This window comes from Vulpes lagopus, chromosome 20 (assembly GCF_018345385.1).
Source record: "Vulpes lagopus strain Blue_001 chromosome 20, ASM1834538v1, whole genome shotgun sequence".
Taxonomy (NCBI): domain Eukaryota; kingdom Metazoa; phylum Chordata; class Mammalia; order Carnivora; family Canidae; genus Vulpes; species Vulpes lagopus.
Window position 1 is genome coordinate 12,512,836 of NC_054843.1, and position 17,503 is coordinate 12,530,338.

Genomic DNA, 17,503 nt, shown 5'->3' on the forward strand with positions numbered 1-17,503 from the left:
CCTTGAGATCATAACCTGAGTCAATACCATGAATTGAACACTTAACTAACGGCCCCCCAGACACCCCAAGATAACTTTTTTTAAAAACTGTTTACAACTGGGAAATGTCACTAGCAGTAACCATTCTGACCTCACAGTACGCCTAGCAAATGACTTTAGATTAGGAAATCAATATTTTTTAAAAAAAGATGTTCTGAAAATGAGAAGGGTTTTCCATGGGTGTAGAGGGAATGATTTTAAAAGGCAAGAAGTCATCAGTTTTTTTGTGTTTTCCCTCTTCCCTTCCCCTAAGCCTTACATGACCTTCTCTTCCACAACAAAGCAACAAAGAGATCTTAGACATGCTTTCTTCAAAATTTGACATTTAATACATAAACTCCAAAATTAGCCCTAATTCAAGAAGTATTCCTGTCCCAAAGGCAGCAGAAAACAATCAGTAGTGTACTCTCACGTCCTGAACAAAACTAGCAGCCAAATGTAGCTGAAAAGGTACATGAATAAAGCAACCTTTGGGTGGAAGGGGGTTTTGGGGGACACTGTAGGAGCCGGAAACACAGAAATTTTGGCGATAATAGTCCAAGACAAAATTCCCAACCCAATCCTGGAATCTAAAGAGGTCTTAGATCACAGTGGCAAGAGGGACTTCTAGCAGAGGGCCAGTCAACAAAAACAGCATCATACTTCCAAAACCACAAATGTAGAGGACCTCATAACCCCTATAGATAGTAAAATGTTTTGCTGAGTGTTGAATAAAAAGTTGGCTACCGAACCAAAACACGGGGAATTAAGTTGTCCAATAAATTTTTTCCCACTATACCGATCTGGTAACTCGGTGGGGAATTATCTCTAGATTTCCTCTTTCTTCACCATTACAATAACTTTCTACTGTTTAAGGATGCTCTGTGCCAAGAAGGTGACCAGAAGGTAAGGCCAATAAGGATTCAATGATCATACCTTCCTAGCACTTTGTCACCAATCCAAGAAATGTAAGTAAACCATTAGTACTTAGAAAGAGCTCAAAGGGGGATCCCTGGGTGGCACAGCGGTTTAGCGCCTGCCTTTGGCCCAGGGCGCGATCCTGGAGACCCGGGATCGAATCCCACGTCGGGCTCCCGGTGCATGGAGCCTGCTTCTCCCTCTGCCTATGTCTCTGCCTCTCTCTCTCTCCCTCCGTGACTATCATAAATAAATAAAAAAAAATTAAAAAAAAAAAAAAGAAAGAAAGAGCTCAAAGTAAAAACCAGTCAGCAAAGAAGCCACCGACAGTATGAAGCTATGAGGCAGAGAAGAGAGTGGACAAAGGAATATTCCCTGTGAGCCACGGAAGCTGCTGGAAGCTCCAGGCAGAGGCAGAGAGGAGGAAAGTGGGATTCTGGGAATGCAGGTCCTCAGGGAGGTGTTGACTGTGGGGCTGAGAGGTGCAGCCCTAATCTTCTTCCTCACTTTCCTTTATGCCTAAAATAAAACTCCAAGACCCATGATAAACTCAGTATCTATTTCTCAATCTGAAAAATCATCATTCACACATACCTTTAATGGTTAAGTATAAACGTGAAAGTCTAACAGAAGAGAATAACCACCTGACATTTGTACACTGACACAGTACTGAATATATTTTCAGGATAAATGTGTGCTTCACGCAGATATACATATATAAAATATGTAAATTATATATACATACATTATCTACCTGTACATCACATACATGTGTATGTATGTCCATTATCTATATGTGTGTGTGTATATATATAAAATATCAAATCCCCATTGAATACCCATGAGGGTATCATTTTACAGACACAGAAACTAAAGTTTGGAGGGCTTGAATACTTTATCCAAGATAACATAGCTACTAAGTAGCACAAAGGTGATAGGAACCCAAGACTGTCAGCCCCTAATGCCTGTGCTAATATCCTTAACATGTAAAAAGTTTGTACAAATCAATAAGACAAACAGGAGAAATATCATTAACAATAGTTAATAGAAGAAACATTTTTTCAATCAAGTACACAAATGATCCTTACCCCTAGTAACTACCAAAATGCACTTTTTAAAAGTCACTTCCAGGCAGCCCGGGTGGCTCAGCGGTTTAGTGCTGACTTCAGCCCAGGGCCTGATCCTGGAGACCCAGGATCAAGTCCCATGGCAGGCTCCCTCCATTGGAGCCTGCTTGTCCCTCTCCCTGTGTCTCTGCCTCTCTCTCTCTCTCTCAATCTGTGTGTGTGTGTGTGTGTGTGTGTGCGTCTCATGAATAAATAAATAAAAATCTTTTTAAAAAGTCACTTCCATACGTTGTAGCTCTTGGCATAATCTTTTCAAAGTGCAATTTGGCAATATGTCAAAAGCCTTCTAAGCATTTATCATAAAGAATGGCTTCCCCAATGTGTATACATATAAGGATAGTAAGAGCAATATCATTTATGTAGGGACATGTTAAAAATAAGCTCAATGGCCAAGAGTTGGGAACTAGTTTGTAAAATTACAGTAATTCTAAATAATGGAATGCTATTTATCACCACAAATCAAATTTTATTTTATTTTTTTTCACAAATCAAATTTTAAAAGAATATTTAACATTATGGGAAAATGCTCTCTATATATTGAAGTGGGGGAAAAAGTAGTAAGAACATTGGAATCTCAACTTCATAACATATGAATTCAAAGGGGAAAAAATCAACTGTGTGCATATGTATCTGTATTTGTGTATGTGTATATGTCTTTGTATTACATGTACTGAGCTCAAACACCTAAAAATGTTCATAGTGATTATTGTCAGTTTGTGTGACAGCAGGTGATTTTTCCTCTTCATGCTTCTGTTTATTTTTCGCAAGGAACCACAGAAAAAAAATTCATGTTTAATTATTCAAAAAGAAAAAAAAGGACAACTATTTTAAGGAACCTAAAACAAAAGGGGAGTAGACAATGAAGTGTGATTATGAAGTATGAAGTGTGGTGGCAAGTGGCAAAGTTAATGATGAAGAGAGTGTACGTAAGTAGCTATGCAAGAAAAAAGGTATGACAATGAACAATTATTAGCCTGGAACAATTATTCCCAATTGAATAATAACCTCAAATATTCTGGAACACACCTGTAACTGGCCTGGTTCAAAGAATTTTAAAACACTTAAATGCCTGGTCAAAAATGCTTTCATTTACTTGTTTTAAAGATTTTATTTATTTATGTATTGAGGAGAGAGATAGCACATGTGAATGTGTGTGTGTGAGCTGGGGAGGGACAGAGGGAGAGAGAAAGAATCCCAAGCAGACTCCGCACTGAGTGCAAAAGCTCACCTCGGGACTCGATCTCACAACCCTGATATCATAACCTAAGCAGAAACCGAGAGTCAGATGCCTAACCAACTGTGCCATCCAGGCACCTCTGAAAATCCTTTTAAAAATTATTTTAAAAATATTTATAGTTGGTCATATGAAAAAACTCATTTATATTAAATGATTTGTATTTGTTTTTAAATAAATATGCCCCTTTGAAATCTGGAAGACATTATTCTAAGTCTGATTATTGGAAAGAAACGATTTGTTTCTCCACACACTCTCAGGCACTTTCATTTAATGGCCTTCTATGATTTAAAAAAAAAAAAAAAAGCAAGCTCATTCTTGATCTAGGAAAAGAGCATCTCAGAATAATGAATTAGGTGAGAGTACAACAGTCATATAGCCATTCCCTCCAGAGGGAAATGCAAGTTTCATTACCTCAAATTGGGCTTGAAATTGCAACTACTGCTCACAAATGTTAGTTTTTAATAGAATAAAATGTCATCCTGTGGGAATGACACTTTACAAACCTGGAGAAGTGTTTTCAAAACAAGTTTTTTTTATTAGTATTGCTAAATATAAATGTTCAACCGAGAACTGAGTCAGAGACTACTTTCTCTAATTAAATTTTTACCCTGGAATAAAGAATGCACTTAGAAAGCTAGACTTCTAATCAGAGCAGCAGTAATTCCAACTGAAAACCAGATTACATAAGTGATAAACACTTATCTTTATCCACTTGGTTTCACCAAAGTAAGGTTCAGATAAAATGCCAGAATATTCTGAGCCCACACTCCACAGCCAGCTTTCTTCCCTGATGCCTCTTCTTCACCTGGGCACTTTCTCATTCCCTTTGTCTCTGACGCTCCGTCTCAGCCAGCCCAAGGGGAGCTTGGAAGAGCTGGCCAAGCTCCAGACAGTCTGCATCATAAGTAAGGTGAAAGCACTGAGTGTTTTGTTGAGTTTTTAATAAATAATCTGTGTTCGTTCTCGTAGGAGGATGGTTGAACAGGACTCTAAGGGACTGTGCGGGCGGCTCCCTAAACACATGGCCTTACCTGCAGCTCCAACATTTGAGTCAAATACATCTCTCCTCCCTTAGAGATGTGTCTCCCTCCAGCGCAAAAGAAGGTACCAAAAGTAAGACAATTGCTAACCAGAGCTACTCAACGTGCCTACCAGTCCCCACCACTCCTTCATTAAGAAAATCTGCTGCCAAAAAGTTATGCATTGATATTTACATTTAGCATAGTATTATAAGATTTCTATTTGATAGAGATACACACATTTGCGCATATATATATAATTAAATATATATTAATTATATATTAAATATATATTATTATTTATCTATTATGAGATTTCTATTTGATAAAGATACACATATTTGTGTTTATGTGTATATATAATTAAATATATATTATTATATATTAAACATATATTATTATTTACATGTATATGCATATACATGTAGACATTTATGTGTGTGTGGTATGTGCACACGAGCACATGCGCAAATCTCAAGCTCCTCATCCCATAGTGAACTCGTAAGACGTGGCTGACCACACCTGCTGTCCACACTTTCAAGACTCAGAGTGCACTGCGAACCTGGCACAGTGGAGCAAAAGGGTGGGGAAAGCACCCTTCACTACCCGCGGGCGCACGTGGAGGTTGTCACCCACAACAAGCTCCCCAGGTATGCCTAGGACTTCGGGCTTTGGTTTATGCATTGCTGACTCATGACCTGATTAGCTGCTCACTAGAACTTTTATTTGAAAGCCCTCAGAAGGATTCGAGACACTCTGACGAAATGTTTTCTAGGGTGAATCTGGTTTTGCCATTCTCTGAGGGGTTTCCCAAAATGTGGGATTTTTCACTGCTTAACTTGAGAGAGTCCTGGGCACAACAGCATGGCTGGTGACTCGGCAAAATGAGCACAACAGTGCCTACCACAAAAGGCCACTGTAAGGAAGAAATTATTTTATGCAGCAAGCTAGGACCTGGGCCCTAGGACACAGCCTAGCAGGTGGTATGAGGTCTATAAATGTGCATGATGATTATTGTTTTCAGTGTTACCTCTGGTGGTGGAAGCAAAGAGCAAGCATTCATTTCTTTCCTGTAGGTTTTTGGTGATTCGGGACCTCATGAAATCCCTATGTTGCTCTAGTAGACAAAGGGTTCGCTGGGAGTCTAATTTCATCCTACCATCCCTACACAGAAATAGCAAGACTCCCTGAGGGCAGATGCTACAGCGCCTGCCTCCTTTGTCCCTCACCAGCCCGCTCTGTGCCCAGTGGGTACCCATCACTGCTGTCCACTCTCCCGTGTTCTATTCACAGATCCCCGGCAAAGGGCAGGAAGTGACCAAGAGTGGAGCTTCATCGAACAAGAGGACCTAAGCAGAGGCAGAAAGGAAGCCAGACACCTTAGCAAAAAGCCATGGGATGGGATGCAAGACTACAAGGACTCAGTACGCGATAAAAGTGGCAGGGAGATGAAAAAGAATCAAATGGCTCAGAGAACAGGCAAGAGAAGCAAGCAGGATTGCCAAATGTTTTGGCAGCAATTTGGCTTAGGAGACTGATAAACTTATTAAAAAATTATAGTCAAAGAGACAGATCCAAACCTCCATATATCTCCATGGGAAACATCCAAAAAAATGTATGTTTGCAAATAGCAACTTTGCCATCTGTTGCAGTGTTAGTACATTTTCTCAGGAAAGAGCTGAGGGTCCATTAGCAAGTCCCATGACATTGCAAAATAGTCTTCTGCTTCTAGCTGGTCACCTGTCACTCTGATACCTAGGTGCCATCCGTAACAAATCCCTGCAGAAGGCACAGCTGTTCCGGGGCTAGGATTTTTCCCAAGGAACGCCACCTCGACAACCAAGTCCATCTAACACACCGCACACGCAGGCATACCTATGAGCCATGAGGAGTGGAGTCACAGTGTGTGCAGAACCAGTCCCTGGCAACTTGGACACTGTCATCCACAGGCTGCCCTCATGTCCTGGAAACCTCAAAGCATTTTTTGATGCACCCAAAAAATATTTGCTGAGCACCTTCTCTGTTCCAGGTACTGGTCTAGACACCAGTAAGAGAGTGGTGATCCCTTCCTCATGGGGCTTATAGTCCAATGAGGAGACAACAAATGTATCAACACACAAATATACACCATAGGGTCAGGTGACATTATGGGTTGAATTTCATCTCCCCCAAAATTCTTATGTTTAGGTCTTCTCCAAATCTATCCAAGCTGCTATAACAAAATACCACAGACTGAGTGGCTTATAAATAGCAAAAATTTATTTCTCACAGATTGGAAGTTGGAAGTCTAAGATCAAGGCACTGGAAGATTTGGGGTCTGGGGCTGTATTTTCTTGCTGTGTTCTTGCAAGAGTCAAGGGAGCTTTCTGGGGTCTCTTTTATAAGACTGCTAGTCTTCTTCATAGGGGCCCTGCCCTCATGTCCTATCACCTCCTAAAGGCCTCACCCCCAAATACTATCACACTGGGGCTCAGGCATCTACATATGAATTCGAGGGGCGGGTACAAGCATTCTCACTACAACAAGTGCTAACCCCCACTACCTCAAAATGTGACTTTATTTGGACATACAGTCTTTACAGAAGTAATCAAGTTCATGTAAGGTCATGAGGATGGGCCCTGCTCTAATATGGCTGGAGTCCTTACAGAAAGAGGAAATGTGGACACAGAGACAGATATACATACAAGGAAGGTGACGTAAGAGTCACAGGGAGAAGACAGCCATCTGTAAGCCAAGGAGAGAGGCCTGGAGCAGATTCTCCCTCACAGCCCTCAGAAAGAACCAAGCCCACCGACACCTTGATTTTGGACTTCTAGCCTCTAGAGCAGTGTGACAATACGTTTCTGTTTAAGCCACCCAGTTGGTGATGCTTCGTTACAATGCCGCCGGCTAACTAACAGAGATGGTGAGGGGGGAAGACAAATTTTATCTATTGCCTTTCCCATGAAGAGATTACAGGATATGGATTTGGAGTTGTCCCAGCAAGTGTCAAGGTTTTCCAAAGATCCATCCATACACCTTCATGCCCCATGCCCGTGGTCCAAGCACAACAGGGGGTCAGAATACCATGCTCAGTCTGAGGTAATGGTTGTAGAGTCAGCCAGCCCAATCCAAGTGTAATCTGCAATTTTTGCCCAATCAGCACAGATGCTAGCACACCAAGGTGACCCAAACCCTTATCCCAACAACACAGAGCAGACAGGGCTGGGCAACAAAGCAGTAGCTCTTAACATTCTAGACGGAAAGAACTCTTTTTAGAAAGAAAGTCATGGAATGGACACTCTCCTCAGAAATATTTAATTATCCACATACAATTTACAGGGGCTTGTGGACATACAGAGTTCATCTATCTATAGTCCCTCTCTAGTTAGTGGGATCCAGGGAAATAATCTCTGCAATGGCAAGAATCACCAAGAAACAAAGACAAAGAATAAACATGGAGCAAGAGAAGATGTGAAAGGCTGCCAAATATATCACTGAAAGAGGACTGATTTCCTTAATATATAAAATGCACCTAGAAATCAATAAGAAAAAGACCCCAAACCCAAGGGAGAATGGTGAACAGACAGGAACAATGAACAGAAATGACATGCAAATTGTTGTTAAACATGAAAATATCCTCACTTGTTAATTGGAGGAACTATGAATAAAACCAGATACCATGTTTAATCTACAAGACTGGTAAAGATCAAAACATTTAAAGAGGGTTTGTATTGAACAAAGATATAGAAAGATACTCCCACAGCAGGTTACTGTGTGCAGAAATGGGGATAACCTCTATGGAAGGCAATTTGGCAATATTTTTCGATGGTTGAAACGGTCATATCCTTTCACCTAAGACTAGCAACCAATCCCTCAGATATACTCGAAACATTTACAAAATAACCAACGGGCACAGGTGTTTACTGCCACAGCTTTTGAGAAGGACAAAAAATTCCATACAACCTAAATGTCCCCTCTTTCATCGTCCTTAATTCTTTAAATAATGTCCTTTGACTTAACCAACAAGGAATGATACAGCAAATATGTTAGCTCTATCCGATGAATAAAATGCAGTAATTAAAAATAATGAGCTGGGGCGCCTGGGTGGCTCAGTCAGTTAAGCATCTGCCTTCGGCTCAGGTCATGATGTCGGGGTCCTGGGATCAAGCCCTCTCCCGCCCCCCACCTCACCCTTGTCAGGCTCCCTGCACAGCAAGCAGTCTGCTTCTCCCTTTCTCTCTGCCATCCCCCCCCCTTCGTGTATTTTCTCTTTCTCCCCTTTTTTCTCTCTTTCTCAAATAAATAAATAAAATCTTTTAAAAAATAATGAGGCAATCCTATAGTAGTTTGCAGGAAGGATGTGCAACACATATCATTACTAAGTGAGAAAAATCAAGACACCAACAGCACGTAGGTGTAAAAGCATACTTTGCCACACCTCTACATTTACAAATGTATATGAACACCTGAATGCACAGAGAGCATCCCTGGAGGGACACACAGGAATCTGGAATCAGGGTTGCCTCTGGGGACAGAAAGGCACACAGGTAAGAGGCAGAATGACCTCTCACTACCTACCCTCTTGAAACTTTCGAACTGAAGAACATGTGTCTGTATGAACTACGCCAAAACTGAACCAGATGAATCTTAAAACACACAAAAATGATTAAAAACCAAAAAGAGGGATCCCTGGGTGGTGCAGCGGTTTGGCGCCTGCCTTTGGCCCAGGGCGCGATCCTGGAGACTCGGGATCGAATCCCACGTCAGGCTCCCCGTGCATGGAGCCTGCTTCTCCCTCTGCCTATGTCTCTGCCTTTCTCTCTCTCTCACTGTGTGCCTATCATAAATAAATAAAATTAAATTTAAAAAAAACAAAAAACAAAAAGAACCCAGTAATTAGGAAGGGCAGAGAGCTAAGGAGGGCAGAGCCAGCACGGTGAGGTGGTAAGATGTTAAGAAACGGCTCTGACCCAGGTAGTCTTCTGTCCGCTGGTATGGCCGGAATCATGAACTCTCATCGGCTATAATCCAGTTTCCCACAGCTGCTTCGACAACTCTTCTCACAACCCAGGAGGGGATCGGGGAGGGAGGGTCCCTCCCACTGTCTCTGATCTGGGCATGCTGGTCAACAAGAGCGCCCAAGGATTCCAACCGAAGAGAAACACGAGGCAAGAATATTTCCCAGGACACTGAGTGTTTGGAGTGTAGACCTCGCCGATGCTCCCTCGTGCCAGGCTGAGAGGGATGATGACAGCTGGGTCAGCAAGGTGGGGCGGGAAGCTGCCCACTTCCTTTATGGACTCAGACTACAACTCCCTCCCAGTCGGGCCCTGGCCCCATGCCCCACCCCCACCCCACCCAGTAAGCCAGTAAGCTGCGGACACTGGGCTGCTGCCCAGCTTCCCATTTAGGGCTAAGGAGCTTCCTCCCTGGTGTTGCTGGCTCTCAGCTGTGAGCCCCCCAGGAACTGCCCTCAGCAAGTGCCCAAGGTCATGCCCCCTTCCCAGGGCAGCCCCCATCCAATGATGGGTCCATGCAGAGGCTAGTAAGGCCCAGTCCCCTCATTCCAACTTGGGACCCCCATGTAGGACCATCTTGGCTCCACGGCATGGGCAGGGGCTTCGCTGAGACTGCATTGGAGCCCAACATCTCCCCCTGCCCTTCCTGCCATGCCCCTCCTCACCCCTCCCCTCCCAAGTACTGGTATGAAGATAACCCTGAGACCACATCCTTCTGCTCAACACCTGCTTCCCAGGGAATCACCTGCAACACAATCCTAACAGTCTTTGGGGGCGCTGTGAGCTGAGCTGCGTCCCACCAAGAGACACGTTTGAGTCCTACCCCCTGGTACTTGTGAATGGCACCCTCTTGGAAATGGCATCTTTGCATATGTAATCAAGACTACTGGATTAGGGTCAACCCTCTAAATCCAGTGACCAGTGTTCTTATACGGAGAGGCAGATTCGGAGGAGGAAGGCCACGTGAAGACGGAGGCAGAGACCGGAGTGGCAGAGCCACCAGCCAAGGAATGGCAAGGATTGCTAGTAAGTGGCAGAAACTAGAAGCAGCAAGGACGGGTCCTCCCCTAGAGCCTCCAGAGGGAGCACGGCCCTGCTGACACCTGGATTTGGGACTCCTGGCCTTCAGAACTGTGAGAGAATAAATGTAAGCCACCAGCTTCAGGGTTATTTGTTACGCTGCCCTAATAGTAGAGAAGTGAAGGTTGCAGGGAAAACCTACTCAGGGCGCTCCCTCTACTTCATCAATACAGGTAAGGACCCCAGCGAGTTGGTTCTCACCTGCCCAGGGGCATTGCTAGCACGAAGTGAGAAAATGCAGAGAGGGCCCCCCAAAAAACCCACAAAACACACTACACCTGCAAGAGCTAGCACTTGTGATAAATGAGAGGTAGCACCCCTCCCTGTCTTTGTACAGGTGATCAGCTTCCTCTGGTCCCATTCAGCCCCCCGGGGGGTTCACCTCCCTCCCCCTGGTCATCTCACCAGCCAGCCGCACCCCATCCGAGCGAGCGCCTGGAATTCAATTCAGGTGGGCACTCAGAAGTGGCCGGGGGTCCCCCGGTGAGCAGAGGAAGAGCTCTGGTCAGTTTGCTAAAAATAGGGCTCATGGATTTATCTATGGGTTTCAATGAGCCAAGAGAGCCGGTCACTGGGTTACCACGGATGCTCAGAGAGGGTGTGCGTCCCAGGGCAAATGAGACTGTGGCCAAGTCACCTTGTCACAGAGGACGACACCCGGGCTGCTTGTCATTCCGGGCAGATGCAGCTGCCACTGGCCCCACCTTCTGGAAGGTAACGGTGGGGATGGCTGACTGCCAGGCTTCGCTCCAGACCACCGTCATCATCCACCCCCCCATATGGGGACTCCACCCCTACAGAGAAAATGTAGGGCTGTAGGGCTCCAGCGCTGTTAGGCCCATTCCAAGCTCCCTTTGAAGTCCACGGCCCCGCGCATCAATGAACCCTAAGAACTAAGCCCCGCGTGCCAATTTCCATCATTCACACGGACTTCAAAAAGATGAGATGGGGCAGCAAGTTCAAAAAGAAATGTGCCCGCAACGGCGGCAGGCAATCTCGGAAATTATAGGCGCTGCCTCGCCACGCGCGCCACGCTGAGCAGGTGCCTTTGCCCAACGCCTCCTCCTTGCCAAGAAATCCCTGCTGCGGATTAATAGGAGTTTCCAGTTCTCTAAGCATTGCTTGTTCCTCGGAGCTATTACCCCTACATTTCTAGCACTTCAGAAAATAAAAAATAATAATAAAAAAATACAGGATTTAGCACCTGTTTGTTTCAGAAATACTTGCTAAAAACAGATCTGCCAAAAGGCCATCTCTAAAATTAGTCATATTTCCTGTTCCGCAAAACATAGTAAATTGTATTTTTAGTAACTCCTTCACTCCAGGTATCTGGCACCGTCATGCTCCCGGCATAATTATTGGCAACTTACTAAGCAGGCAACCCTTATTTTTAGCTGCAGAATAGCTCCAACAAAAGTGATAAACAGGCTTATTATTTTTTTTAAGCAAGGGTTAGAACAAGATATTTAAACATTTTAACTAATCATTCATGTACCCAACTTTGTATCTTAGAAAGGTTTAATCACAAAAGGAGGTACTTTGTGGCATCAGCCAGGGTCCCCTTTTTGCAGCTTTGCCTATGAAACCAGCTCCCTACCTGAGACAGATATATACCCTGCTTTTCTCCATAAGCTTTTCCAACTTTATTTTATCAAGTTTATTTTAAAAAAATACAATAATAACCTATTGCATGTCAAAATGAGGCGTTTCATAGGTATCAGGATGAATTTCAGGGGCAGCAGACACAATCTCTTAGGTCTTTCAAAGTCATCACTTGGGGACGCCTGGGTGGCTCAGTGGTTGAGCAGCTGCCTTCGGCTCAGGTCGTGACCCCAGGGTCCTGGGATCAAGTCCCATATCGGGCTCCCTGCAGAGAGCCTGCTTCTCCCTCTGCCTATGTCTCTGCCTCTCTCTGTGTCTCTCATGAACAAATAAAGAAAATCTTTAAAAAAAAAAAAAAAAACCAAAGGCATCACTCAATTACCACTCCCACCCCCCACCCATGGGGCGGGGGGGCTTGGTCTCAAAGCCACAGAGAATACTACACAAAATCTGATTTTGTGGTCACTTTTCCTCCTCCAATTATCAGCCTCCTGTAGTCACAGACACTCTGCCCTAAGAACGTACCAGTTAAGAGTCTCACATGACCAAGAGAATTATTTATTTTTAAAGCCATATTAACAGAGATGACGCTCACTCAAAGCTAAAGGAGGGCAAAAGTAGGTGTCACCCAAACCCATTCTTTCTTCTCAAGCAGTAACAGGGCCATCTAGATGCAAATAACTTTCAAACCAACAACTTCACCGGAAAGGCAGGCGAAATACTGCCCTGCCCAGCAGACTGCGGTGGCCAAAGGAAGCTACTTGATGAGATAGGATTGAAGCCTGAAATCAAAGTCAGGAGAAAGTGGTTTTCTATCATCTCAGACAGTAATTCCCAGCAAGCCACGGAGGATATTGCCCAAATCTTTTTGGAAATGTGCACCGAGTCGAAACGCCACACACACACACACACACACACACACACACACACACCCTAAGTGTCCTAAACCAGAAGTACTCTAGAGTTTGGCACAAAACACCCAAAACACAGTTATAGTTTGAAACTGTAACAGTGAAGTTGGCCAAACGTAGGTTCCCCTTCTTCTTCCCTTTCTCCATCCCACCTTTGAGCTTTTTCAAGAACTGATTCACCATCACAAGCTGCCCCGGCTCCTGCCGCGGGGGATGGCATGGGGCCATGCATCCAGTTACTACAGTGTTCATGACTTAATGTCTCTCCCAGTGTGATCTATCTCCTTTTAAAAATAAAGGGAATGATAAAAGTGAAGTGCTCTAACCAAAGTATGCGCCCCCAAAACGAGGGCAGTATTGGGGTGAGAGGCTTAACAGGGCCATTTTCATCACCCACTGGGAGGGTCAACTCATTTCCCTCCCCCTAGGGTACTGTCACCTCGAGGTTTCCCCTTGCTAGGTTCACATAAGTACCCCTTCGCCAGCCTGAAAACCCTCTTACTAGGTCCCCTTGTAAAAAGAGGGCAAGTCTGAACATAGCAGGAGGTTCACTTCACCTTTGTTTGGCTTTAGTAAGACAATATCCAGAACTCCAGTGTGGATGGGGACTCAGGAACTCAGTAATCCTTCCCCAAGTCATGCATGCGTGTGCATGCACATGCAGGCGCGCACACGCACATTTTAATCTCCACGATCTGCCAAAACCTTAATCTATTAGTTAAGCTTTAAAGGTGTCAGATTTGGGAGATAAAAGCCACGGATGACGCCCATTGTTTCCTTAAAGCTGGCAATTAAGGGAACTAAAATCCAGATTTCTGGTGATGCTTGTACTCCCTGAAGCACTGATTCTCATAGCTGGAGAACAGTCAGAAAAATCTCCCCACCTCCTCCCCAACCCCAGGAACCGCCCTCAGTAACTAGAGCCAATCAATTAGTCGAGAATGACAATTTCACTTCCAATTAATGGTCTCTTCCCCACTTGCTGCGAGGAGGTGAGACTCATCATTTAAGAAAGATAAGACGGGGGTGCCTGGGCGGCTCGGTTGGTTGAGCGTCGGACTCTTGATTTTGGCACAGGTCGTGATCTCAGGGTCCTGGGATGGAGCCCCAAGTCAGCTCCCTGCCGGCAGGGAGTCTGCTTCTCCCTCTCCTTCTGCAGCTCCCCTGGCTTGTGCTCTGTCGAGTGCACACGTTTTCTCTCTCTCTCTCTCTCTCTCTTTCTCAAATAATTAATAAATGAATATTCTGTTCCACTAATATGTCTTTCGAGTTGAATACTGATACCACAGCTGTTTAAAAACATAAAAAGGAAAGGCAGATAAGACAAGGGGCGCCTGGGTGGCTCAGCTGGTTGAGTGTCTGACTCTTGCTTTCGGCTCAGGTCATGATCTCAGGGTCCGGGGTTCGAGTCCCAGGTCAGCTCCACTCAGCGGGGAGTCTGCCTGAGATTCTCACCCTCCTTCTCCTTCTCCTCCTCCCCTCCCAGCTCACATGCACTCTCTCTCCCTCTAAAATAAATAAAATATTAAAAAAAAGATAAGTCAGGAGCTCTCAGTGCATCCTCGCCCAGTTCAGCCAAGTCCAACAGCCTTATGTTATGGAGCAAAAATGCACCGGTGAGGAGCCGGAGGCAGAACACAGCATGGGAAAGTGGAGAGAAGCCGGGGGAGGCAGAGCGGCAGGGCCAGGCGAGATGAACGTGCTCCTAATGTTGGCCATATGCTGTCAGTTTAAAGTCTCGTCTCTTTTTGCTAAGTTTCAAGCAGGAACACACACAACCAGACTAAGTCCTATATGTTTCAAAGGAAAACAAAGTTCTCCCACCCGTGCCAAGAGGAATGCCCCCGGGGACGGGGACGTGAGCGCGCTGTGGTTAGCCAGGGGGGCCTGGGCCGGCCACGCACCCTGGCCGCCTGTGTCCCTGGGCCAGCCCGACTGCAAACCAAAGGAGGAAATTATGCTGTGCTCCCTTTGGACTAGGAGGAGGTTAGGAGTGTTTTTCCTTGAAGAAGTACCCGATTTCGAGGAGTGCATTCTGCACACTCCCTTTTTACGTGGAAATTCAAGAAAAGGGCACTTTTTAAACTACTCACTCTAACCGCAGCTACCCCACCAAGGTACCCCTCCCCCCCACCCCCGGAGCAGCGGTAGGAACAGAGGACAAATGAGAAGGGTGAAATGCAAGGAGCTTCAGGACACAGGAGGGGGGAACCAAAGTTAGGTGAGGCTGGGGACACGGGTGCAGGGCAGTTCACCCTGGCTTCAAAGGTCCACAGTATGGCATCGCCAGGCATCCCAGGCTGGGCAGAGGATCCCAGGTCAGTGGGCAGAAGGGGAAGTAGGAACCTACAGCCTCCTGCCCCCATATGTGGATGCTTCCCTGATCAGTGAGCCAGCAGAAGGGGGATGCCCTCTGGCCAGGGCTGAGAGACTCCAAGCCTTGCAGGGGGAGCAGGGGAGAGGAGGGCGCTGGGGAGGAGGGAGAGCCTTGAGTCTGAGATGACCATGAGCTTGTGGCAAGCTTGGGCAGCCTCACCACTTGGGGTGACCCAGCGTCTGGGCCACTCACCTCCAAAATCAGTCACCACCTCTTGGCTTTCTTCTCACAGATCCAAGCTACAACTCAGATGTACCTCAGCAAACCCTGGCAAGGGTTACAACCATCTAACTTCTCACAAGTTGCGGGAGGGTGCCCCTCTGGGGGCTCTGGGGGCTCTCCCGGAAAGATCGGAAGGCACCTCCAGGCCCCCCTAAGCCTGGGGATATCAGTGTGTCGTTCTGTAGCCCCCCCACCTCCACGAAGAGGGTCCTTACAGCAGCTCCTACCCCAGGGGCTTGAAGAGAATGGAGGAGGGATGGAGGGATGGAGGGATGGAGGGACGGGGATGGAAGTGGTTGGGGAGGGAGGGGTGGGTGAGATCAGAAAGCAGGGGCGGGAGGGGGCCTCATCTGAGCACCGAAGGCTGCGCTAGCTGCCCCAGCCTACAGGTGGAAGAGGTCCCCGGGGTCTCGGAGCCCAGGAGGGGAGCCTAAGGCTCCCCAAGGGCTGGACCCTCCATGCAAGGGCCTGGCTCCAGCTCCTCCACGGATCTGGGGGCCCCTGGGGCGGGGCGCAGGAACCCGGCCTCTCCATCATCCATCATCCATCGTCCCCCTCCCCCGCGCTGGTGTCCACCAGGCGGCGCCCTCGGGGGAGCAGGAGGCTGCGGGTGGCTCCGCGGGTCCCCCAGCCGCCCCCGGGGAAGGGGGGCTCGGCCCCTCTCTGCAGCCGCGAGCTCGGGCGGACTGGACTCCCCGCGCAGTGCTCGCGCGCCCCGGCGCCTCACCTTCTCTCCGGTCAGCACGTGCAGCCCCTCGCGCACCTTGGCGAAGGAGCCCTCGCCCAGCTTCCTGCTGCCGATGAGGTAGTTGCCCACCCGCTTGTGGTGCTGGAAGTCGCGCAGCCGCTCGCGGGGCACGCCGCTCACCCAGGCCGGCAGGAAACTTCCCTCGCAGGCCGCCGCCGGCCTGGCCGCGTCCTCCGCGCCGCCGCCGCCGCCGCCGCCGCCGCCGCCCGGCGCCGCCGGCTCGCCCAGCAGCCCGTCCCCCGCCGCCGCCGGCATCGCGCTCGCCGCAGCCCGCAGCCCGCCCGGCCCGGCCCGCGCCCCCCGCGCCCCCGCGCCCCCGCGCCGAGCGCCGCGCGCAGACAATAGCGGGCGGCCGGGCTCCGGGGACCCGCCCCCAAGAAGTTCTTCCTCGGAGGGTCGCCCGGGGCCCCCCACGGGTCCCGTCCGGCGGCTGCTGGCACTCGGCCGGCTCGCGGGCGCGGGTCACCGGGGTCGCCGGGGTCGCCGGGGGCCCCCGGGGGTCCCGGAGCTCGGGGCCGGCTCGCGCGTCCTAGCGGCGCGCCGGGGGCAGCGCGCGGCGGGCTGCAGGCGCCCCCTGGAAGGCAGCAGAAGAAAGCCCCATTCAGTTCGGATTTGCAGAAATTCAATCCGGGCGCGGGCGCGGGCGGCGGGAACCGAGGCGAGCGGCTCTCGGCAGCCCCAGCACTTTCGAATCCCTCGTAGCCCCTCCCTCGCCGCGCGCAGCGGCCGCGCTCGACCCCCGCCGGCGAGGGGAGGGCCCGCGAGGGGGCGGCGGGGCGCGCGGCGGAGTCACCTGAGCGCCAGACGGGGGACCCCGCGCGGCCTCGGGGATGCGCGCGCCCGGGCTGCCTCCCGCGGCGCCTCCCGCCCGGCCCCGGGCTCGGGCTTTCTGGACCTTTCGGCGACGCGATGCACCCGCGGCCGCGCCCGCCGGGGGCAGCGGGGGGAGGGCGCCCGAGGCCGGCGGACGGGGCTCAGGGGCTGGGTGCGCAGCCCGGGGCCCGGCACACAGTAGGGCCCCGCGGCCCGGGCGGGGAGGAAGGATGCGGAGGCGGCGGGGGGTCCGTCCGGGCTCGCGCGCAGCCCGGGTCCCCGCTGCAACAATAGTGGCGGCCGCGCGGGGGGGGGGGGGCGGGGAGGGCCCGGGGCGCTGCTGCCGCGCTCGCCGTTCACACCTCGGCTCTGCTCCCCCGGAGGCGCGGCGGGCGGGGGCGGGGGCGGGGGCGGGGGCCGGGGCTCGGCGC

At 48.8% G+C, this 17,503-nt stretch overlaps 1 protein-coding gene across 1 annotated transcript in view; it reads right to left on the bottom strand.

Moving 5' to 3' along the window:
* The window catches only part of HUNK (hormonally up-regulated Neu-associated kinase), a 105,279-nt gene extending 88,756 nt beyond the window's left edge, over positions 1-16,523 (bottom strand). Inside the window, exon 1 of the mRNA XM_041735117.1 lies at positions 16,239-16,523. Coding sequence (XP_041591051.1) covers positions 16,239-16,514 — 276 coding nt within the window. The 5' untranslated portion in view covers positions 16,515-16,523. The remainder of the gene's footprint in view (positions 1-16,238) is intronic.
* Positions 16,524-17,503: the final 980 nt, after the last annotated feature.